General features: G+C 39.4%; 2 protein-coding genes across 2 annotated transcripts; both read left to right on the top strand.

Annotated features, from left to right (window-relative positions):
• The first annotated feature begins 10,275 nt into the window (after window positions 1-10,275).
• On the top strand, window positions 10,276-11,231 carry LOC133251796 (olfactory receptor-like protein OLF4). The gene has a single exon (XM_061424586.1). It carries the CDS (start codon window positions 10,278-10,280, stop codon window positions 11,229-11,231), a length of 954 nt encoding a protein of 317 aa, XP_061280570.1. The 5' UTR covers window positions 10,276-10,277.
• A 10,814-nt stretch (window positions 11,232-22,045) lies between these two features.
• On the top strand, window positions 22,046-23,014 carry LOC133251795 (olfactory receptor 7A17-like). Its single transcript, XM_061424585.1, has one exon. The coding sequence runs from the start codon at window positions 22,046-22,048 to the stop codon at window positions 23,012-23,014; it is 969 nt and encodes a 322-aa protein (XP_061280569.1).
• The last annotated feature ends 1,265 nt before the right edge of the window (window positions 23,015-24,279 follow it).

Here is a 24,279-nt window from a genome sequence, read left to right as displayed (position 1 = left end):
ATGGTATGGACCTAACAGAAGCAGAAGATATTAAGAAGAGATGGCAAGAATACACAAAAGAACTGTATAAAAAAGATCTTCACAACCCAGATAATCACAATGGTGTGATCACTGACCTAGAGCCAGACATCCTGGAATGTGCAGTCAAGTGGGCCTTAGAAAGCATCTCTATGAACAAAGCTAGTGGAGGTGATGGAATCCCATTTGAGCTATTTCAAATCCTGAAAGATGATGCAGTGAAAGTGCTGCACTCAATATGCTAGCAAATTTGGAAAACTCAGCAGTGGCCACAGGACTGGAAAAGGTCAGTTTTCATTCCAATCCCAAAGAAAGGTAGTGCCAAAGAATGCTCAAACTACCACACAATTGCACTCGTCTCACACGCTAGTAAGGTAATGCTCAAAATTTCCCAAGCCAGGCTTCAGCAATATGTGAACCGTGAACTTCCTGATGTTCAAGCTGGTTTTACAAAAGGCAGAGGAACCAGAGATCAAATTGCCAACATCCACTGGATCATGGAAAAAGCAAGAGAGTTCCAGAAAAACATCTATTTCTGCTTTATTGACTATGCCAAAGCCTTTGACTGTGTGGATCACAATAAACTATGGAAAATTCTGAAAGAGATGGGAATACCAGACCACCTGATCTGCCCCTTGAGAAATTTGTATGCAGGTCAGGAAGCAACAGTTAGACCTGGACATGGAACAACAGACTGGTTCCAAATAGGAAAAGGAGTTTGTCAAGGCTGTATATTGTCACCCTGCTTATTTAACTTATATGCGGGGTACATCATGAGAAACGCTGGACTGGAGGAAACACAAGCTGGAATCAAGACTGCTGGGAGAAATATCAATAACCTCAGATACGCAGATGACACCACTCTTATGGCAGAAAGTGAAGAGGAACTCAAAAGCCTCTTGATGAAAGTGAAAGAGGAGAGTGAAAAAGTTGGCTTAAAGCTCAACATTCAGAAAACAAAGATCATGGCATCCGGTCCCATCACTTCATGGGAAATAGATGGGGAAACAGTGGAAACAGTGTCAGACTTTATTTTGGAGGGCTCCAAAATCACTGCAGATGGTGACTGCAGCCATGAAATTAAAAGACACTTACTCCTTGGAAGGAAAGTTATGACCAACCTAGATAGCATATTCCAAAGCAGAGACATTATTTTGCCAACAAAGGTTCGTCTAGTCAAGGTTATGGTTTTTCCTGTGGTCATGTGTGGATGTGAGAGTTGGACTGTGAAGAAGGCTGAGCACCGAAGAATTGATGCTTTTGAACTGTGGTGTTGGAGAAGACTCTTGAGAGTCCATTGGACTACAAGGAGATCCAACCAATCCATTCTGAAGGAGATCAGCCCTGGGATTTCTTTGGAAGCAATGATGCTAAAGCTGAAACTCCAGTACTTTGGCCACCTCATGCGAAGAGTTGACTCATTGGAAAAGACTCTGATGCTGGGAGGGATTGGGGGCAGGAGGAGAAGGGGACGACAGTGGATGAGATGGCTGGATGGCATCACTGATGCGATGGACATAAGTCTGGGTGAACTCTGGGAGTTGGTGATGGACAGGGAGGCCTGGCGTGCTGCGATTCATGGGGTCGCAAAGAGTCAGACACAACTGAGAGACTGAACTGAACTGAACTTGAAAAAAAAGTGTCTCACCCACTGCACAGGTTGATTCTTTTATATAAATGCTTTTGAATGATAGTAAATAATATATGTCAGGAAAAGACAGAATACAGGCCTCAAAATAATGTGCACATCCTAATCCCAGGCACTTTTAATATGTCACCTTATATAAAGGGGGATAAATCTGGTAGATAAAATAAATTTGCTAATCATTGACCTTAAAAATGGGCTTCCCTGGAGGCTCAGATGGTAAAGAATCTGCCTGAAAGGCAGGATAACCAGGTTGATTCCTGGGTCTGGAAGATCCCCTGAAGAAGGGAATGGCTACCCACTCCAGTATTCTTCCTTGGAGAATTCCAGGGACAGAGGAGACTGGCAGGCTATATAGTCCGTGGGGTCACAAGAGTCAAGCACGACTGAATGACTAACACAGACAGACAAGACCCATCAATCCCACTACTGGGCATATACCATCAGATCAGATCAGATTAGTTGCTCAGTCGTGTCCAACTCTTTTCGATTGCATTGAATTTATAGATTGCTTTGGGTACTATACTCATTTTCACTATATTGATTCTTCCAATCCATGAACATGGTATATTTCTCCATCTATTAGTGTCCTCTTTGATTTCTTTCACCAATGTTTTATAGTTTTCTATATATAGGTCTTTAGTTTCTTTAGGTAGATATATTCCTAAGTATTTTATTCTTTTCGTTGCAGTGGTGGATGGAATTGTTTCTTTAATTTATCTTTCTATTTTCTCATTATGAGTGTATAGAAATGAAAGGGATTTCTGTGTGTTGATTTTATATCCTGCAACTTTACTATATTCATTGATTAGCTCTAGTAATTTTCTGGTGGAGTTTTTAGGGTTTTCTATGTAGAAGATCATGTCATCTGCAAACAGTGAGAGTTTTACTTCTTTTCCAATTTGGATTCCTTTGATTTCTTTTTCTGCTCTGATTGCTGTGGCCAAAACTTCCAAAACTATATTGAATACTCATGGTGAGAGTGGGCACCCATGTCTTCTTCCTGACTTTAGGGGAAATGCTTTCAATTTCTCATCATTGAGGATAATGTTTGCTGTGGGTTTGACATATATTGCTTTTATTATGTTGAGGTATGTTCCTTCTATTCCTGCTTTCTGGAGAGTTTTTATCATAAATGGACATTGAATTTTGTCAAAGGCTTTCTCTGCATCTATTGAGATAATCATATGGTTTTTGTTTTTCAATTTGTTAATGTGGTGTATTACATTGATTGATTTGCGGATATTGAAGAATCCTTGCATCCCTGGGATAAAGCCCACTTGGTCATGGTGTATGGTTCTTTGAAAGGATAAATAAAATTGACAAACCACTAGCAAGACTCATCAACAAACAAAGGGAGAAAAATCAAATCAATAAAATTAGAAATGAAAATGGAGAGATCACAACAGACAACACACAAATACAATGGATCATAAGAGACTACTATCAGCAATAATATGTCAATAAGATGGACAACGTGGAAGAAATTGACAAATTATTAGAAAAGTAGAACTTTCCCAAACTGAACCAAGAAGAAATAGAAAATCTTAACAGACCCATCACAAGGATGCAAAATGAAACTGTAATCAGAAATCTTCCAGCAAACAAAAGCCCAGGTCCAGACGGCTTCACAGCTGAATTCTACCAAAAACTTAGAGAAGAGCTAACACCTATCCTACTCAAACTCTTCCAGAAAATTGCAGAGGAAAGTAAACTTCCAAACTCATTCTATGAGGCCACCATCACCCTAATACCAAAACCTGAAAAAGATGCCACAAAAAAAGAAAACTACAGGCCAATGTCACTGATGAACATAGATGCAAAAACCCTTAACAAAATTCCAGCAATGAGAATCTTCTTTCACTTTTATCAAGAGGCTCTTTAGTTATTCTTCACTTTCTGCCATAAGGTTGGTGTCATCTGCATATCTGAGGTTATTGATATTTCTTCCAGCAATCTTGATTCCAGCTTGTGCTTCATCCAGCCCAGGATTTTGCATGATGTACTCTACATATAAGTTAAATAAGCAGGGTGACAGTATGCAGCCTTGACATACTCCTTTCCCAACTTGGAACCAGTCTGTTGTTCCATGTCCAGTTCTAACTGTTGCTTCTTGACCTGCATACAAATTTCTCAGGAGACAGGTAAGGTGGTCTGTTATTCCCATCTCTTTAAGAATTTTCCACAGTTTGTGGTGATCCACACAGTCAAAGTTTTTGGTGTAGTCAATAAAGCAGAAGTAGATGTTTTTCTGAAACTCTCTTGCATTCTCAATGATCCAACAGATGTTGGCAATTTGATCTCTGATTCTTCCTTTGCCTCTTTTAAATCCAGCTTGAACATCTGGAAGTTCACAGTTCACATACTGCTGAAGCCTGGCTTGGACAATTTTGAGCATTACTTTGCTAGCGTATGAGATGAGTACAATTGTGTTGTAGGTTGAACATTCTTTGACATTGCCTTTCATTGGGATTGGAATGAAAACTGGCATTTTCCAGTCCTGTGGCCACTGCTGAGTTTTCCAAATTTGCTGGCATATTGAGTGCAGCATTTTCACAGCATCATCTTTTAGGATTTGAAATAGCTCAACTGGAATTCCATCACCTCCACTAGCTTTGTTCACAGTGATGCTTCCTAATGCCCACTTGATTTTGCATTCCAGGATGTCTGACTCTAGGTCAGTGATCACACCATTGTGATTATCTGGGTTGTGAAGATCTTTTTTGTATAGTTCTTCTGGGTTTTGTTGCCACCTCTTCTTCATATCTTAAGCTTCTTTTAGGTCCATATCATTTCTGTCCATTATTGTGCCCATTTTTGCATGAAATGTTCCCTTGGTATCTCTAATTTTCTTGAAGAGATCTCTAGTCTTTCCCATTCTATTGTTTTTCTCTATTTAATATCACATATTAACACATATATATGGAATCTAGAAAAATGGTACTGATGAACCTATTTGCAAGGCAGGAATAGAGACACAGACGTAGAAGATGGACTTGTGGACACAGCTGGAGAGGTTGGGACAAATTAAGAATATAGCAATGACATACCATTGGCACTACCATGTGTAAAATAGCTAGCTAGTGAGAAGCTGCTGTATAATGCAGGGAGCCCAGCCTGATGCTCTGTGATAACCTAAAAGAATGGGATAGGAAGAGGGTGGGAGGGGGGCTAAATAAGGAGGAGATATATGTATAAAAAATAAAAATAAAATGAAATTATATACAAAAAATTATTTTGGTTACAGACCTAAACATCCCTATACCTGACTCTAGCAGAGGCCGAGAGCCTTGTTACTCAAAGTGTGACCCTCAAGACCAGAATATGCAGCTTCATACCCCTACACAGCTATTAGAAATGCAGAGTCCTTGGACCCACTGGAGACCTGTTCAATGAGAATTTGCCCTGAATTACAATTCCTGGTGACTTGTATCCACAATGGAATTGGGGAAGTGCTGGTGTAAGTGGGTTTCCTCTCCTGTAGACATTAAGATTTGGGACAGGACAATTATTGGTGTTGAGTGTTATTCTGTTAATTTTGAGTGTTTTACAGCATCCCACCTTACATTGCCGAATAACCCCAGGAGCAATACCATCTCTAGATGAGAACCATAAATGAAAGCCTGAGAACTGGAAGCATCCTGATAGAATTTCAATCAAGGTTCCATCCAAAAATCAATTTGTAATTTTCTGCAGAACATTAAATTCCTCTGAGCCTCATTTCTGAAACAGAGGATGAAGTTATAATAGTGCTACCTCACAGAAGGAACTTCTCTACAAATTAAATCAGATCATCCCTATAATGTGCTAAGGTTGGTCATGGTGCTTGAAAATATCTAAATATATGTCATAACTTACATATACTTTATAATGAAGGGAAAAATGACAGCTCTCAACTTCAGGTATAATATGAAGTTCCTAATGGTTTTAGCAAGTGTCAGGAAGCCAAAGATTTCCCAGGTGGTACAGTGGTAAAGAATCCTCCTGCAATACAGATGTGGGTTCAATCCCTGGGTTGGGAACACACCCTGGAGGAGGAAATGACAACCCACTCCAGTATTATTGCCAGCAAAATCTCATAGACAGAGGAGCCTGGAAGATTGCTGTCTGTAGGGTTGCAAAGAGTGGGACAGACTGAGAATTCATGAAAAAAAAAAAAAAGAAAGTCAGGAAGACAAAATGTGCACTGCTGAATGTTTTCCATTTGAGAAACAAAACTGTCCCTCTTATAATGAAGGGAATAATTATTTTCTAAGGGTTTCATGGGCTGTTAGCCATCACAAGACAATGCTTTAATGATTCAAGGGAACAAGTCAAGACAGTTGCCTTAGACTCAGATGTTGGAGAAAACTTAAATTCAGGATTGAGATAGAGTACTGGGAGTTTAGACCTCTGGAAAAGAAGAGAGTTAATGGAGAATGATTAATAAACATTGAAATCTCTTGACTTATAGCTAGTATCCTGGGAACAGAGAATCAGAAGACAAAAATCCTTTTTGTCCAGACCAGCATCCACAGGGAAATCACGTAGTAACAAGGGCGGGTTACTACTACAAGGCTTAGTAACAAGAGGGAAATGAACCTACTTAGCAGACAGAGGGAGCAGTAAATACCTCCTCTGCTGCATCCCTGAGCTTGTACAACCTTGGCACGGACTAGACCTGGTTGTTCCTTTTGGAGTCCTAAGTCTAACTAAAGGACAAATACTTGAACCCTACATGCTCTCTCATCTGGGGACAGAGCTCCAGTCTCCCTCATCAACCATCCAGGAAGTGATTCATACTTCCACAGGGAGACCTTCCTTTCAGAGTTCCCATGCAAGAGATTTCAAAAACCCAAAAGACATTGCAAGAAAAGGTCAGAGAGAATGTTCACTAGCAGTCACCTGAGAACCATTTCAGCCTAACCCAGAGTCCAGAGATCACTATGGTTGGTTGCTTGCTTGATTAAATATCAATTCATTTTTATGATGCTAGAAAGAGAAGTGAGCATTCAATTCAGTATGATAATATTCAACAATGCCAATTAAATGATATCAATGTAAGCCCAAATAGAACAGGGGTGAGAAGCATAAAGTGCTTCCAGTAGAAGTAAAACAAATGTCCAATATCTTGTTCATTTACTGGAGTAGAGAAATTGGATATTAGCAATGGATGGATATAAGACATAGTGAGGGCATTTCTTTTTAATCTGTTTTTAATTGGAGGATAATTGCTTTACAATATTGTATTGGTTTCTGCCATACATCAAAATGAATCGGTCAGAGGTATACATATGTCTCCTCCCTCTTGAGCCTCCCTCCCACCTCCCCCATCCCACACCTCTAGGTTGTCACAGAGTACTGGTTTGAGCTTCCTGCATCATACAGCAAATTCCCACTGGCTATCTTTTTTTATCTTATTTTACATGTGGCATTTCTTTCTAATTTTATGGCAGGATATTTGATCATGTTTCAGTGTTGATAAGAAAGGTCCATACTAAGGAATGACTGCAAATACATCCTTGAAACAGCAGTTGCCAAAGACATAAATTTCGCAGTTTTCTTCTGTGAAAGAAATGAAAAAAAAAAAATTATGATGTTAAAAGGGTGTGCTAATGAACTCAGTTTCCAATTATTTCATTACCTCTGAGGATGAATATATATGTGGATTTGTTAACCCTTTACTTTCTCTCTTATTGGCATGAGTCTTCTGATTTTGTGTAATACGATCTGTGAGCTTTTATTCCTGTTTTTTAGTGCAGTCTCTCAAACAAAGAATTGGAGTTTTTCACAAATTGGCTATTTTAGTTGCTTTAAGTAAGTATAATTGTATTTGAGAGGGACTGTGAATGTAAATTTTGTGTAGTCACATCTACCATCAGTTATATTGTTTTCTCTCCTTTGCTCTTCAATTTTAATTTTTTCCTGAAAGAATTGGGCCAGCATATTACTACTCTTCACCTGCAAATCATTGCTTTAAGTAAGTATAATTGTATTTGAGAGGGACTGTGAATGTATGTAAATTTTGTGTAGTCACATCTACCATCAGTTATATTGTTTTCTCTCCTTTGCTCTTCAATTTTAATTTTTTCCTGAAAGAATTGGGCCAGCATATTACTACTCTTCACCTGCAAATCATTGCTTTAAGTAAGTATAATTGTATTTGAGAGGGACTGTGAATGTATGTAAATTTTGTGTAGTCACATCTACCATCAGTTATATTGTTTTCTCTCCTTTGCTCTTCAATTTTAATTTTTTCCTGAAAGAATTGGGCCAGCATATTACTACTCTTCACCTGCAAATCATTGTTTTAAACAAAATGAGTAGTGAAAATTCTACCAGTTTAGTGCTAATACTTCAGCCTTTATAAGTTCCCAGCAAGTTTTACATCTATTTATCCCTTAATGTTCTTCCTGACATTTTGTGATTAGTGTGTGTTGTGTGTGTTAGTTGCTCAGTCATGTCCAACTGTTTATGACCTCATGGCTCCTCTGTCCATGGGATTCTCTGGGCAAGGATACTGGAGTGGTTGCCATTCCCTTCTCCAGGGGATCTTCCCGACCCAGGGATCAAACCTGGGTCTCCTGCATTTGTGATTAGACCTATTTCTAAATGTTGCCTCACATTCAGCCATCATGAGGAAAACATCATTTTTTACCATTTGACTAAAGATCACTTATACCTTCCTTTAAGCATATTGAAAGCCACAAATCTCCATAAACATGAAATTGCAACTGGGATACTGCTTTCTCCTTACATTCTATTTTTTAATTAATGTTTATTGGAGTATAGTTGCTTTACAAGGTTGTGTTAGTTTCTACTGTACAGCAAAATGAATCAGCCATACATATACATACACATATACATATACATATACGTCCTCCCTTTTGTAACTCTTTCCACTCAAGTCCCCACCGGGCATGAAGTAGAGTTCCCTATGCTATACAATAGGTTTTCATTAGTTATCTATATTATACATAGTATAAATAGTGTACATGTATCAATCTCAACCTCCCAATTCCTCCCACCTGCTCTTATCCCCTTGGTATCCAAACATTTGCTCTCTATGCCTGCATCTCTATTTCTGTTTTTCATATGACCCAGCAATCTCACTCCTGGGCATATACACAGAGAAAATCATAATTCAAAAATATACATGCACCCCCAAGGTTCATTGCAGCACTATTTACAATAGCCAGGATATGGAAGAAACCTAAATGTCCAACAACAGAGAAATGGATAAAGAAAAAAAGGCTGGAATTGTTTCTATGTCTGAAGGTTTTGTGTGTGTGTGGACTGCAGAGGTCATTGATGGTTGGGCAAAGATCAGAACTAGGACTAGAGTATGCCATTGAATTTATCAGAAAGGCAATCAAAACCCAAGAAGAACAAAGAGAAGATGCCACATGTGAAAATGGAGATAGAGGTTTGCCTATAGGAGAGTATCATATAAAACCAGTAGCTCAAATAAATATTAAATAGCCTCAGGAAAAACAAGATTTGTTGCATGAGACTAAAAATGGCCAACATTCAATTCATATTCATCGTACCTTATATACATTGTTTTGTAAAATGTTGGTTTTTTCCCTTTGCTCATTTTTCTCTTTTACTGTACAATTTGTGTTTCAGATTAGAGGAGGATTATAGATATATATACAGGCATCTTTGCTCACTGAAAAGAGCAAATAATGTATGCTTAATACAAGGAGGAAAATGACCATATCAAAATAAAACTCAAGTTTATTGGTATCTGAGATTATTGCTAGATGGCAGTTTTAAATAATTTGATCTGATTGACTTGAGTTGTATCAACTAAGTCAATCAAGATAGTTAAGGGTGAAAATCACATGGAAGTAATATAGTTTAGGAAGCCAGGGTCTACTGTGTGTATGTGAGAGAGACTTGGTGCTTTGTGTAGTGTGAGAAGTCCTGAGACCAGGGGTGCTGAACTGGTATATTCCAAGATGACTCATACAGAGGCCATAACTCAGTCAACAGAAGGATTTATTTAAACATACAGGACAGTCTTGCAACAATTTCAGAAAGTGCTAGAGGAACATAGTACGGATGAAAGACTCCCATGACTTACAATTTCAGCAGCATCAGGAGGCCACCTTTGTCCTCAACATCCTCTGACACCACCAGTCCTCACTCTACCTCTTGTCCATTACCCTCCACATACTGGCTTCCTTCCTTTAAACTAGAACATCTTAAACAAGCACCAGCCAGGGCCTTTGCACTGGCTGTTCTCCCTGCCAAGCACACACTTGATATATTCAAGGCTCCTGCTCTCTCTTCATTGAGGTCTCTGCTCAAAGTCACCCTATCTGCATGCCTTGCCTGAACACCTATAAAAAGTAGCACCCCCTCTTTATTCTTTCCCCTTACACTTGCTTTCATTTTTTCATAGTCTCTGTCACCATCTGACACGCTGTACTTTTTTATTTCCTATATGCTTTCTCCATGACTGGATTTTAGGAGAATTGGTTTTTCAAGACTGTATACTCTGCCAAATCCAAGAACAAAATACTGAAATTAATTTTTAACCACAAAATATAAGTGGTAGCATTTCAGTAATGTGAGGATGCAAGTTAAACATGTCATTTTCCCCTTTCTTTGTAGTCACCTCCAAAACATGGGACAAAGGAATTTAACAAGACCTTCAGAATTTCTTCTCCTGGGATTCTCAGAGGAATCAGAACTACAACCCCTCATATTTGGGCTTTTTCTCTCCATGTACCTGATCACTGTGTTTGGAAACATGCTCATCATCTTGGCCATCAGCTCAGACTCCCACCTCCACACCCCCATGTACTTCTTCCTCACCAACTTGTCCTTTGTAGACATCTGCTTCACCTCCACCACCATCCCCAAAATGCTATGGAACATCTACATCCAAAGCCAAGTTATAACCTATGAAGCCTGCATCACTCAGGTGTATTTTTTAATGCTGTTTGCAGGGTTGGATGACTTCCTCCTGACAGTAATGGCCTATGACCGCTTTGCAGCCATCTGTCACCCCCTGTACTATACGGTCATCATGAATCCAAAAGTCTGTAGAATTTTGGTTCTGGTTAGCTGGGCCATCAGTGTCCTGCATTCATTGTTACAGACCTTAATGGTGTTAAGACTGTCCTTCTGTGAAGAGTTGGAAATCCCTCACTATTTCTGTGAACTCAATCAGATGGTCCAACTTGCCTGTTCTGACAGCTTTCCCAATGACTTGGTGATATACATCACAGCTGTGCTGCTAGCTGGTGGTCCCCTCACTGGAATCTTTTACTCTTACACTAAGATAGCGTCTTCCATCCACAGAATCTCATCTGTTCAGGGGAAGTATAAAGCATTTTCCACCTGTGTATCTCACCTCTCAGTTGTCTTCTTATTTTACTGTACAAGCCTAGGAGTGTATGTTAGCTCTGCTGCTACCCACAGCTCCCAGTCAAGTGCAACAGCATCAATGATGTACACTGTGGTCACACCCATGCTGAATCCTTTCATCTACAGTCTAAGGAATAGAGACATAAAGAGGGCTCTGAAGGCATTCTTCAGAATGGCAGCTATAAAAAGGACACTTGTCCTGAGATAAAGAAAGGCACATAATTGAAGGATTCAGAGATCCAGTGCTTGAAATTGCAAATCTTTGATCAGATTCTTTGATCTGGCTGTGAAAGTAGAACTTGCTCCTTCTATTTATTTCCTGGAATTTTCATTTATTTTATTTCAACATATCCATACAGTTTATGTCACTCACTTTATTGAAATGTGTACTCACTCTCTTTCATATACAAGAGTTTTTCTGTTTTATGGTTTTCCCACTTTCTCAGATTTATTCTCAACCTTGGATCTGAACAACTGGGAAATTCCCATTATCCTATGAAGAGATGTGTTTCTTAAGAACAATTTGTTCTCAAATAAAATATAAAGTGTCTTGCATATGTTGTCACATGTGTGCCTCCTCTACAAGTGGTTGTGCTTTTGTGTACTTTACAGTACAGTGCTGTATAGGGTAAGTAACTCTCTTTATTTCAATCTGAGGATGTCCAGAAGCAAGCATAAAAGCAGTGGTGATGTTGTTGGTACTGCTAAGAAGCACCGAGTAAAAATGATGGAAACGAAAATGAAAATAACTAAGATACTGGAGAGAGGAATTGAAGGAATTGGAGGACCAGAGAAAAGATTAAGACAAGAGAAAGAAGATGTAACTGAAGAACCAGAGGGAATCACAACACAGAAAATAGCTAGGGGATTTTCTTTATTTAAGAGGGCACTTGACGCAAAGAGTCAACTCATTGGAAAAGACTCCAATGCTAGGAAAGATAGAGGGCAGGAGGAGAAGGGGTGACAGGATGAGATGGTTGGATGGCATCACTGACTCAATGGACGTGAGTCTGAATAAACTCTGGGAAATGGTGATGAACAGGAAAGCCTGTTCAAGAGGGAGGGAATATATGTATACATGTAGCTAATTTACTTTGTCATACAGCAGAAACTGAGCTTTTCTTGTGGCTCAGATGGTAAAGAATCCACCTGCAATGCGGGAGACCTGGGTTCAATCCCTGAGTTGGGAAGATGCCCTGGAGAAAGGAAAGGCTACCTACTCCAGTATCCTGGCCTGGGGGATTCCATGGACTCTCCAGGGGGTCTCACAGAGTCAGACATGACTAAGTGACTGAACAACAAGAACAAATTAGTTTTTGAGGTGCAGGACCTGAATGTAGAATGGTACACGAAGGTTGCAGCAGCCATTCAGAATGCAATCCAGTACTGCCATGTCATCTCTGATGGGAGAAAACACTACACCAAGACATCAGCAGATTGTTTTTTCAAGTGCTAGCCGTGTCCAACTCTTTGCAACCCCAAGGACTATAGTCACCAGGCTCCTCTGTCCATGGAATTCTCCAAGCAAGAATACTGAAGTGGGTTGCCATGCCCTTCTCCAGAGGCTCTTCCGAAGCTGGGATCAAACTCAGGTCTCCTGCATTGCAGGTATATTTTTTTACCATCTGAACCACCAGAGAAGGCAGAGAATATTGGAGTGGGTAACCTATCCCTTCTCCTGGGGAACTTCCTGACCTGGGAATTGAACCAGGGTCTCCTGCATTGCAGGCAGATTCTTTACCAACTGAGCTACCAGAGTAGCCTGGGACCTATGAGGGAACTTTTTTTCAAAAGGGTAGATCAAATGAATCCAGCAAGGAATCAGAACCTGTGCCATGATCGCAGTTGGGGCTCGGGCCTCTGCGTTACGTCGCTCTAGTTACTGAGGCCATGGACCTCTAAAAAATAAAAAAAATAAAAAAAAAAGAACCTGTGCCATCAGCATCAGGTATGAGTGAAATTTCAGCTTCCATCTCCTACTGCTAATGATCCTTCAGCTCTACCATCTCCAATCTCCTCTCCCTCCTCCAGTTAATAATTCTTCTTGTCTGTTCACTCAAAGCCAAAGCCTATATGCCAGCTATACTCTACTACTACTTCTCAAGGCACTATACAGTAAGCTTAAGATGGTTTTCTTTATGTTTTGTACTTGTTTTTCATGTGTTATTTGTGTGAAAAGTTGTATGAACCTATTATAGTGATGGTGGTGGTTTAGTCACTCAGTTGTGTTTGACGCTTTGTGACTCCATCAACTGTAGCCTACAAGGCTCTTCTGTCCATGGGATTTCCCAGACAAAAATACTGGAGTGGGTTGCCATTTCTCCAGGGAAACTGATTATAGTATAGTACTATGTAACTGATTGTGTTCATTGGGTATGCTAATTATGTTGGACTTCTGAACAAATTGGACTTATGGACACACTCTTGGAAAGGAATTCATTCATATCTAGGAAACTTACTGTATTATATTCCTGTTTCCCCTTGAAAATTTCCAGTGCTGCCCACTCACAAGTTTTTCCATAGCTCTAAATTAAACACCTCACTCTTTCCTAAAGTTAGCCATAATAGAAAAAAAACGAGTGTACATTTGAATACCATCCATTAGAAGTCCTCATTATGATCAGAAATCTCTTCAATTATTATGATCAAAGGGCAACTGACAAGAGAGGTTAATTCCTTCCTAGCCTGTAATTCAGACTCACCAATTTTTCTCCCCAAGAATTTATTTTATTCCAATCTCTCCTGGTTTCCTGGAAAGTAACCTCAATGGAATCACATTTTAATACAGTTTTTTGAAGTAAACCTGAAAAACAGAATGGTCATGAATGATATCTTAAATATTGATGCAAATGCCAGAAATAAGAAATAGCAGATGTTTACAATTCACATTTGTTTACTTTGATTGTTGTATCAGCAAGCTCTCCAGTAAGTTGTCTCCTCATGGTGAATAGCTTTCTGTGCTTTGCAAAAGCTTTCAAGTCTAATTAGGTCACATTTGTTTACTTTTTTCTTTTATTTCCTTTGCTTGAGAAGACAGATCCAAAAAAATATTGCTATGATTTAGGTCAAAGACTGTTCTACCTATGCTTTCTTCTATGGTTTTTATGGTTTCCAGTCTTACCTTTAAGTCTTTAATCCATTTGTGTTTATTTTTGTATATGGTGTGAGAAACATTTTAATGTAATTCTTTACATGTAGCTGTCCAATTTTCCCAGGACCACTTGTTGAAAGACTCTTGTTTTTTTTTTAATATCCTTACCTACTTTGTCATAGGTTAGTTGACCATAAGTGTGTGGTTTATTTCTCAGCTCTCTGTTCTGTTGATTGTATGTGACTGTACCATGCCATTTTGATGACTGTAGCTTTGCAGTACAGCCTGAAGTTTAGGAGAATGATAAACCCAATTTCGTTGTCATGGGGATTTTTTTTTTTTTTTTTGGTTGGTTGGTTGATTGGCTTTGTTTTGCGATTGCTTTGACTATTCAGATTCTTTTGTGGTTCCGTATGAATTTTAGCCATGTATGTGTTTTAGCCCCTCAATTGTGTCCAACTCTTTGTGACCCAATGGACTGTAACCCACCAAGGCCCCTCTGTCCATGGGGTTCTCCAGGCAAGAATACTGAAGTGGGTTGCCATTTCCTTCTCCAGAGGATCTTCCTGACCAAGGGATCAAACCTGGGTCTCCTGCATTGCAGGCCAATTCTACACCATCTGAGTCACCAGGGAAGCCTTGAATTTTAGGAATATTTATTACATTTCTGTGGGAAATGTCGTAAGTATTTTGAAGTATTAGGAGTGGATACTAGAAGTAGAGAGAGTGGGCATCCTTGTCATGTTCCTGAATTTAGAGGAAAGACTCTTAGCTTTTCACTGTAGAATATGAGCTTGGCTGTGTTTAGGTCATAAATGCCATTTTTCTGAGATATGTTCCCTCTATACCCACTTCAGATATGCAGATGATACCACCCTTATGGCAGAAATTGAAGAAGAACTAAAGAGCCTCTTGATAAAAGTGAAAGAGGACAGTGAAAAAGTTGGCTTAAAGCTCAACATTCAGAAAACGAAGTTTATGGCATCTGGTCCCATTACTTCATGGCAAATAGATGGGGAAACAGTGGCTGACTTTATTTTTCCGGGCTCCAAAATCACTGCAGATGGTGACTGAAGCCATGAAATTAAAATTCGCTTACTCCTTGGAAGGGAAGTTATGACCAACCTAGATAGCATATTCAAAAGCAGAGACATTACTTTGCCAACAAAGGTTCGTCTAGTCAAGGCTATGGTTTTTCCTGTGGTCATGTATGGATGTGAGAGTTGGTCTGTGAAGAAGACTGAGCACCGAAGAATTGATGCTTTTGAACTGTGTTGAACTTCTCCAACTGGTGTTGGAGAAGACTCTTGTGAGTCCTTTGGACTGCAAGGAGATCCAACCAGTCCATCCTAAAGGAGATCAGTCCTGGGTGTTCACTGGTAGGACTGATGCTAAAGCTGAAACTCCAATACTTTGGCCACCTGATGTGAAGAGCTGACTCATTTGAAAAGACCCTGATGCTGGGAAAGATTGAAGGCAGGAGGAGAAGGGGACGACAGAGGATGAGATGGTTGGATGTCATCACTGACTCGATGGACATGGGTTTGAGTGAGCTCCAGGAGCTGGTATTGGACAGGGAGGCCTGGCATGCTGCGGTTCATGGGGTCGCAAAGAGTCTGACATGACTGAGCGACTGAACTGAACTGATACCCACTTTGATGAGGATTGTTATCATGAATGGATGTTGAATTTTATCACAGATTTTTTTTAATGCATCTACTTTTAAAAACTTTTTACTGTGATATAATTGATTTACAGACTTCCCTAGTGGCTCAGATGGTAAAGCGTCTGTGTACAATGCGGGAGACCCGGGTTCGATCCCTGGAGAAGGGATCCTGGGAAGATCCCCTGGAGAAGGAAATGGCAATCCACTCCAGTACTATTGCCTGGAAAATCCCATGGACAGAGGAACCTGGTAAGCTACAGTCCATGGGGTCGCAAGTAGTCGGACACGACTGAGCGACTTTACTTAATTGATTTACAACACTGTGCTAATTTCAGGGATACAGAGAAGTGAATCTGTTATACATGTATGCGTATACACTCTTTCTAGCTTTTTTCTCATGTAAGTGATTACAGAGTATGAATAGAGTTCCTTGTGCTATACAGTAGGTCCTTATTAGTTATCTATTTTAAATATGTGTGTGTTAGTCACTCAGTAGTGTCCAACTCTTTGTGACCCTATAGATTGTAGCCTGCCAGGCTCCTCTGTCCATGGGATTCTCCAGGCAAGAATACTGGAATGGGTTGCTATTTCTTTCTCCAGTTTTAAATATAGTTGTGTATTTATGCCACATGCAGATTATTTTCTTATGTGTTTGTGGGCAAGGTGGGGTCCACATCCTCTTACTCTGCCATCTTAATCTCCTCCTCTAAGATTTCATCATTATATAGCTGAGTAGGATTACATTTTACATACATATGTGCCTTCTTCTTTATCCATTCATCCAATAATGGGCACTTAAGTTGTTTCTATACATGGCTATCAAAAATAATGTTGTGATGGACTTAGGGGCACATATATCTTTTCCAATTTGTGATTTCATATTTTTAGGATAAATAATCAAATTGGAATAGCTGGATCATAAGGTAATTTTATGCTTAATTTTTTGAGCAGTCTCCCTACTCTTTTCCATAGTAGCTGCACCAATTTACAGTCCCATTAAGAGCATGGATATAAATGGAGAATAAATTTACAAGAAAGAAGTAACCCACTCCAGTATTCTTGCCTTGGAAAGCCCATGAACAGAGGAGCCTGACAGGCTACAGTCCATGGGGTTGCAAAGTGTCAGAAATGACTTAGCAACTAAACAACAATAATACCTTTTAATTTGTTGAATACCTTTCAATTTGTCTTGATTATATACATATATATATATATATATCTTCTTTTAATATATCAATTCAAACTTTTTCAGAAGTATATTATTTGATGTGATTCATGGGTCCTTGTATTAAAAAGATAGAATTGATTATGCATATGAAATGAATTCATTCACTTCTCATTCAAAAGTTCAGGTTAAGACAATTCGGTGTGCATAAAATGTAAAACTATATCCTCTGTATCCTAGACACAGAGTATGGGCAGGAAAAGTAGACATATAGGGAATTAGCTGGTGGAGGGATGTACAGTGATGTAGGATGCTTTTCTAAGGAGAAGCATATTTGACTATGATGAATGAGATCCAGACCTAGAATGCTGGCAAACATTTCCCTGCAACAGCCCTTGATGAGGCATACATTTCAGTGTCTCCTCCTTCCTAATATTCAAATAAAAAAATTTTATTACATCAAAATTGTATGACAAAGAGCTTAACCTACAATTATTTCATTACCTATAAGATTAAATATATGCATAGAATCGTTTGTTTCAGTTCTGTTCTGTTCAATTCAGTCACTCAGTCATGTCTGATTCTGTGACCCCATGGACTGCAGCATGCCAGGCTTCCCTGTCTTTCACCAACTCCCAGAGCTTGCTCATACTCACGTCCATCTAGTCGATGATGCCATCCAACCATCTTATCCTCTATCATCCCCTTTTCCTCCTGCCTTCAATCTTTCCTAGCATCAGGGTCTTTTCCAATGAGTCAGTTCTTTGCATCAAGTGGCCAAAGTATTGGAGCTTCAGCTTCAGCATCAGTCCTTCCAATGAATATTAAGGACTGATTTCCTTTAGGATTGACTGATTTGATCCGGTAGAATCATCAGCCCATTACTTCCTCCTTTTAAACCTGACTGTTCAACTTCTTTGCTTTCATATAGCAAATTCAGCAAGTTTTTGTTCTTGTTTTTTTTTTTTTTTAATATATGCTTTCAAACTAGAAATTGGATTTTTATGATCAAGATTGCTGTTCGCCCTTAGGTATGTCATGTATGTATACAATTATTTGTGTAGAATGTCTGAGAATTTAATTTTGTGTGGTAAAACCTGCATCAGTCATCTTATGCTCTCTCCAATTTTTTTAACTGATGGAATTGAGCCATCACTTAAATATTCTTCACTTGCAAATCCTTGCCTTAAACAAAAAAGAAAAGGGATGTTCTTCTTCCTATGTGGTACAGATAAATCACACTTTTGCATATTTTGAACTACTTTCCACATCTCTTACTCCTTATGGCCCTTTCGTTCTAGACCTACTCTAAAAGTTGCATCATGTTCAGCCCCATTTGAAAACTTCTCTTCTTTACATTTGAATAAATATCACCCTTATTTTCCATATGCATATTGGATTCCATATGTTTCTAAGAGGAAATTCTAACTTAGTGCTTCCATCTCATAACAACTTGCTGTCGTATTATCTCTTTCAATGTCTTGTTATAAAAAATTGAATTAGTGATATTGTTATAATTATCATAACCTTTTCTTTAGAATTTGGTTTCGGATTTTCCATTAATTGTCTCTCATATGGCTTTATTAATATTGAATTTCAGAAAATTCAGAAGGTAAAAAACATATATGAAGTTTTTTTGTGACTTGAAGTTTCAGCAGCAGGAGGGAGCCCACCTGGTTCCTCAACATTCTCTGACACCATCTCTCCTCACTCTCCCTCCTACTCATGTCCCTCACCAGACTGGCTTCCTTTTCTGGACTGGGACATCTTAAACAAGCACCTTCTTCAGGACCTTCAAATTAGCTGCTCACTTGCCAAGATGCACTGCCCCAGGTATGCTCATGGGCCTAGTTCTGTCATCCTTGAGGTCTCTGTTCTAATAACACCTTGTTCATAGGTCTTACCTAAACATACATGAAAAATCACACTCCCTTTTGACTCTGTACATCATACCTCCTTTCTTTTTCTTCATACCACCCACCACCAGCTGTCATGCTACATAATTTTTGCTGGCTTATATTCTTGGACTATTAAGAAATCTGACCACTGAAGAATTGATGCTTTTGAACTGTGGTGTTGAAGAAGACTCTTAAGAGCCCCTTGGACTGCAAGGAGATCCAACCAGTCCATCCTAAAGGAAATCAGTCCTATATTCATTGGAAGGACTGATGTTGAAGCTGAAACTCCAATACTTTGGCCACCTGATTCAAAGAACTGATTCATTGGGAAAGACCCTGATGCTGGGAAAGACTGAAGGCAGGAGAAGGGGACAAGAGAGGATGAGATGGTTAGATGGCATCACCGACTCGATGGACATGAGTTTGAGCAAGCTCTAGGAGCTGGTGATGGACAGGGAAGACTGGCGTGCTGCAGTCCATGGGATCACAAGGAGTCAGACATGACTGAGTGACCAAACTAACTAATTACATAGAATGGAGTTTTTTAAATATTAAGTTATGCAGTCCCTATATAGTACTAAAATCCATACAACTCTTATAACAAACATTTTCTAATGAGGGACTTCCTGGCAGCTCTTAGCTGGTGCTGTAAGTATGAAGTTCCTGTTTTGCCAAAACTGTCATAAATCCAAGCACAACACAGTCCAAAGTTTTCTATTAAGGAATAAAGTTATCCCACTTTTGAAGATGGAAATGCTAATTTTCTCTAGACGTGAAGGGCTGTGGCTCACCAGGAGTGAAGTCAGTGCCTTGATTAGGGATCTAACCAAGACAGTCCTCAAGCTTAGACTCTGGAGAAAATTTGAACTCAGAGACGGGGTGAGGTGTTGAGACCTTAAGGCTTATTCCTCTGGAAGACTGGTGAATTTATTAAAGAAGTAATAAACACTGAATACTGAATTCATCTGGCTTGTAACATTGTGTCCCAGACACAGAGTATGAACTGGAAACGTTTCCATTCTGTCCAGACCACTTTCCCACAGGGAAATCAATTATTAGAGATAGTAGTTACAAAAGGGAAACATGCTAACTAGCAGACATAAGGAGCCATAAATATTTCCTGTGCTGCAGTCCCTCTGCCTGTGCAACCTTGGACTAGATTGGTTGGTGCTTGCAGAGTCAGAGCTCTAGTTGGGGGACCAATACCTGACTCCACAATCTAGTCTATAGACAGAGTCTCTGTCTCTATTAAGATGAGTTGGGCCATGTATGTTGAGATCTTGCTATCAGAAACTCCACCCAGGTGAGTTCAAGAGACCAGTAAATACTACAAGAGACAGTCAAATGGAATGACAGCCACAAATATTGACCTGAATTCACCTAAGCACCAATGTAGACTAAACACAGAGTCATGATCACTGCAGTTGCTTGTTGTTTTGACTGATAAATTAATGGATTATTTCACTATGCATAGAAGTAAATACTGAACTCAACAATCCAGGAGTCAACAGTGACCATTAAATGATGGACATGGAAGCCCAATAAGAACAGGGAATGAGAGGTACAAAGTGCTTTCAGTAAAAATGGGGCATAAGTACAAGGTTACTTTGTAATTAACAGATATAGGTTACTAGCTATGGAGGGATGTACAGTGAAGTAGGATATTTTTCAAAGAAGTGCATTTCACTATAATGAGTAGATCCAGAGCAAGGAATATTTTTTTAATTTTATTTTATTTTTAAACTTTACATAATTGTATTAGTTTTGCCAAATATCAAAATGAATCCATCACAGGTATACATGTGCTCCCCATCCTGAACCCTCCTCCCTCCTCCCTCCCCATACCATCCCTCTGGGTCATCCCAGTGCACATAGTTAGCTCAAGGTTTGAAAAAGTTAAGTTCAGGTGGAATCAGGTGTTTTCATGGCAACACAGAATTTTAAAAGAAACTGCCTTTTAATTTTGTATAGAGAAGGGGGAAAAGGTCTCACGCTTGTAGTTTGTTTCCTCCTGCCGGTTAAGAGAGATTAAAAAATGGCTGGCACTTGCAGCCTATTTCTTCCATTTGGAGACCCCTAGCCTTCCTGCCTTGTTACCCTCTCAGTTGCGACTGAACAACAATGATTCTAAACTTTTCATTTGGTATTTGGTTTTGCATTTTCCTTCAATTGTCTCTCATATGGCTTTTTCTAACAGTGAATTCCTTAAAATATAGAAGATACATAACATGGATGAAGAACTCCTTTGTGACTTGATGTTTCAGTGGCAGGAGGGAGAACACCTTGTTCCTCAACATCTGACACCATCTCTCCCCTCCCTCCTGCTCATGTCCCTCACCAGACTGGCTTTCTTTTTTGGACTGGAACATCTTAAACAAGCACCTTCTTCAGGACCTTCAAATTAGCTGCTCCCTTGCCAAGATGCACTGCCCCAGGTATGCTCATGGCCCTAATTCTGTCATCCTTGAGGTCTCTGATCTAATAGCACCTTGTTCACAGGTCTTGCCTAAACAGACATGAAAAATCACACTCCCTTTCGACTCTCTACGTCATACCTCCTTCCTTTTTCTACATAACACCTGTCACCATCTGATATGCTATATAATTTTTGTTGGCTTATATTCTGTCTCCAAAATGGGATCTTAGGAGCTTTTGTTTTTAGCAAACTACATTCCCTGCATAGACAGTACTTTGGACATTGTCACTATTCAACTTATATTTTTCAGATGCATGAAAGAATTTCTCACTAAAACTCTGAATATGTGACATCTTGGGGAAAACACTGACTCTTAGACAAGTCTGCTAATTAGAGATGACACAGGAGTTTACCTCGTGAAGTGTGAAAGTCGCTCAGTCGTGTCCGACTCTTTGAGACGCCATGGACTATACAGTCCATGGAATTCTCCAGGCCAGAATACTGGAGTGGGTAGCCTTTCCCTTCTCCAGGGGTTCTTCCAAACCCAGGGATTGAACCCAGGTCTCAAGCATTGCGGGCAGATTCTTTACAAGCTGAGCCACAAGGGAAGCCCAAGAATACTGAAGTGGGTAGTTTACCTAAAGTACACAAAATCTGTGAACAAAATATTGACATTAATATCTTTATGGGAAAATATAAAAGATAGCAATTCAATCATGTGAGGAATGCCCATTTGTGTGAAAATAGTCACGTAATTTTCCCCTTTCCTGGTAGTCAAACCACCAAATGGAACCAAAGAACCTAACGGGGGTTTCAGAATTTCACCTTCTGGGATTTTCAGAGGAACCAGAACTTCAATCTCTCATATTTGGACTTTTTCTCTCCATGTACCTGATCACTGTGTTTGGAAACCTGCTCATCATCCTGGCCGTCAGCTCAGACTCCCACCTCCACACCCCCATGTACTTCTTCCTCTCCAACCTGTCCTTTGTAGACATCTGCTTCACCTCCACCACCATCCCAAAGATGCTGTGGAACATCCAGACCCAGAGCAAAGTCATAACATTTGAAGGCTGCATCACCCAGGTGTATTTTTTCACACTCTTTATAGTACTGGACATTTTACTGCTGACTGTGATGGCCTATGACCGCTTTGTGGCCATCTGCCATCCCCTGCACTACACAGTCATCATGAACCCCCAGCTCTATGGATTGTTGGTGCTGGTGTCATGGATCATCAGTATCCTGCATTCCTTGTTAGAAAGCTTAATGGTGTTGAGACTGTCCTTCTGTACAGTCTTAGAAATCCCCCACTTTTTCTGTGAACTCAATCAGATAATACAACTTGCTAGTTCTGACCCCTTTCTCAACAACATACTGATCTATTTTGCAGCTGTCCTACTGGCCGGTGGTCCCCTCTCTGGTATCCTTTACTCATATTATAAGGTACTTTCCTCCATACATGGAATCTCATCAGCTCAGGGCAAGTATAAAGCATTTTCCAGCTGTGCATCTCACCTCTCCGTTGTCTCCTTATTTTATTGTACAGGTTTAGGAGTGTACCTTAGCTCTGCTGGTACCCACAGCTTACACTCAAGTGCAACAGCCTCGGTGATGTACACCGTGGTCACACCCATGCTGAACCCCTTCATCTACAGTCTGAGAAATAAAGACTTAAAGATGGGTCTGAAAATACTCTTTGAAGAGGTAGCTCTAAAATGTCATTTTGTTTTGGGGCTTAAGAAGTGCCCATGATAGCAGAGCTCAAAACCTGTGCCAAACATTGCCAGTCTTTGATCATATTGTGGAAGTAGAACATTGCCTCTTTTATTTTCCTTGAAATTTCTATTTTGATTTTGACTTCACACAATGTGTACCACACACTCATGTGTTTTGTCATATCTGTGATATGCATGATTTTTCCCTTTTTCATTTTCATACTCTCACAGTTGCATTTCCAATCTTGGATGTGAAATATATGAAAATACCCATTTATCTCAAGAATCTACATGGATCTCTTAATTATTTCCTCTAAAATAAAATATGTCATATTGAGTATTTTTTATTTTGTTTGACTAAAAGAAATAATCATGAGCTGCATCATCCCATAAGTGGGAAGAAAACTTCTTGGCAATCAGAACTATTTATAAGTCTACAATGGATGAAAATCTGAGACCATCATTTCTAACTTTTGCAAAAGTCATTCTTTACATATCACTACATTAATTGCTCTTTTTGATAATCCATATTTAACAGACTGGTTGTTATCACTGATCAAGGGTATTTTCTACTCATTAAGCTCTTATTTTCTGTACAGCCTTGAGTCTACTCTGTCTACTATAGCCTTGAGTCTACTCTGTCACTAGAAATATCTGACAATAAAATACATCTCTAAGTGGAATCTACTCTGAAGTCACCTATGAGTAAATAGATAGATATAATATGGCTAATTATGGCCTTAGGGTGGTCTTCCCAGGTGATGCTTAGTTATAAAGAACCCACTTAACAATTCAAGAGACACAGGAGATATGGGTTCAATTTCTGGGTCGGGAAGGTTCCCTGGGGTTACGGGACACATGCCAGTATTCTTGCCTGGAGAATCCCATGAACAGAGAAGCCTGGTAGTTATGGTCCATTGGGTCACAAAGAGTAGAACACAACTGAAGTGACTAAGCATGCACGGCCTTAAACCTAAGTACGATGAAACAAAATACTGTCTATGAAAAAGATGTATTTTTCAGACAGTTCACATACTCATCAATATATGGACCATCAGTGTTCATTTATAAGGAATATTCATTGAGCTGAAGGACTGGAGGCACGTTTTGGTTTTTTATTAAATCATTTTCTTGTGTCTGTTTGAAATTTCCACTGCCTCCACAACATATAATTCCTTCCATTCCTCAGAATGAAATAACTTCCACTCTTTAAAATTTTCTCACAACTGCTAAAAGGGCAGAGAATGAACAGTATTAATATCATCCATTATATATCACCCTTATAAGGATGACTCACTGGAA

This window comes from Bos javanicus, chromosome 7, assembly GCF_032452875.1.
Source record: "Bos javanicus breed banteng chromosome 7, ARS-OSU_banteng_1.0, whole genome shotgun sequence".
Taxonomy (NCBI): Eukaryota; Metazoa; Chordata; class Mammalia; order Artiodactyla; family Bovidae; genus Bos; species Bos javanicus.
The sequence above is the reverse complement of the archived record's forward strand: the minus strand, read 5'-3'. Positions and strand labels throughout refer to the sequence as shown.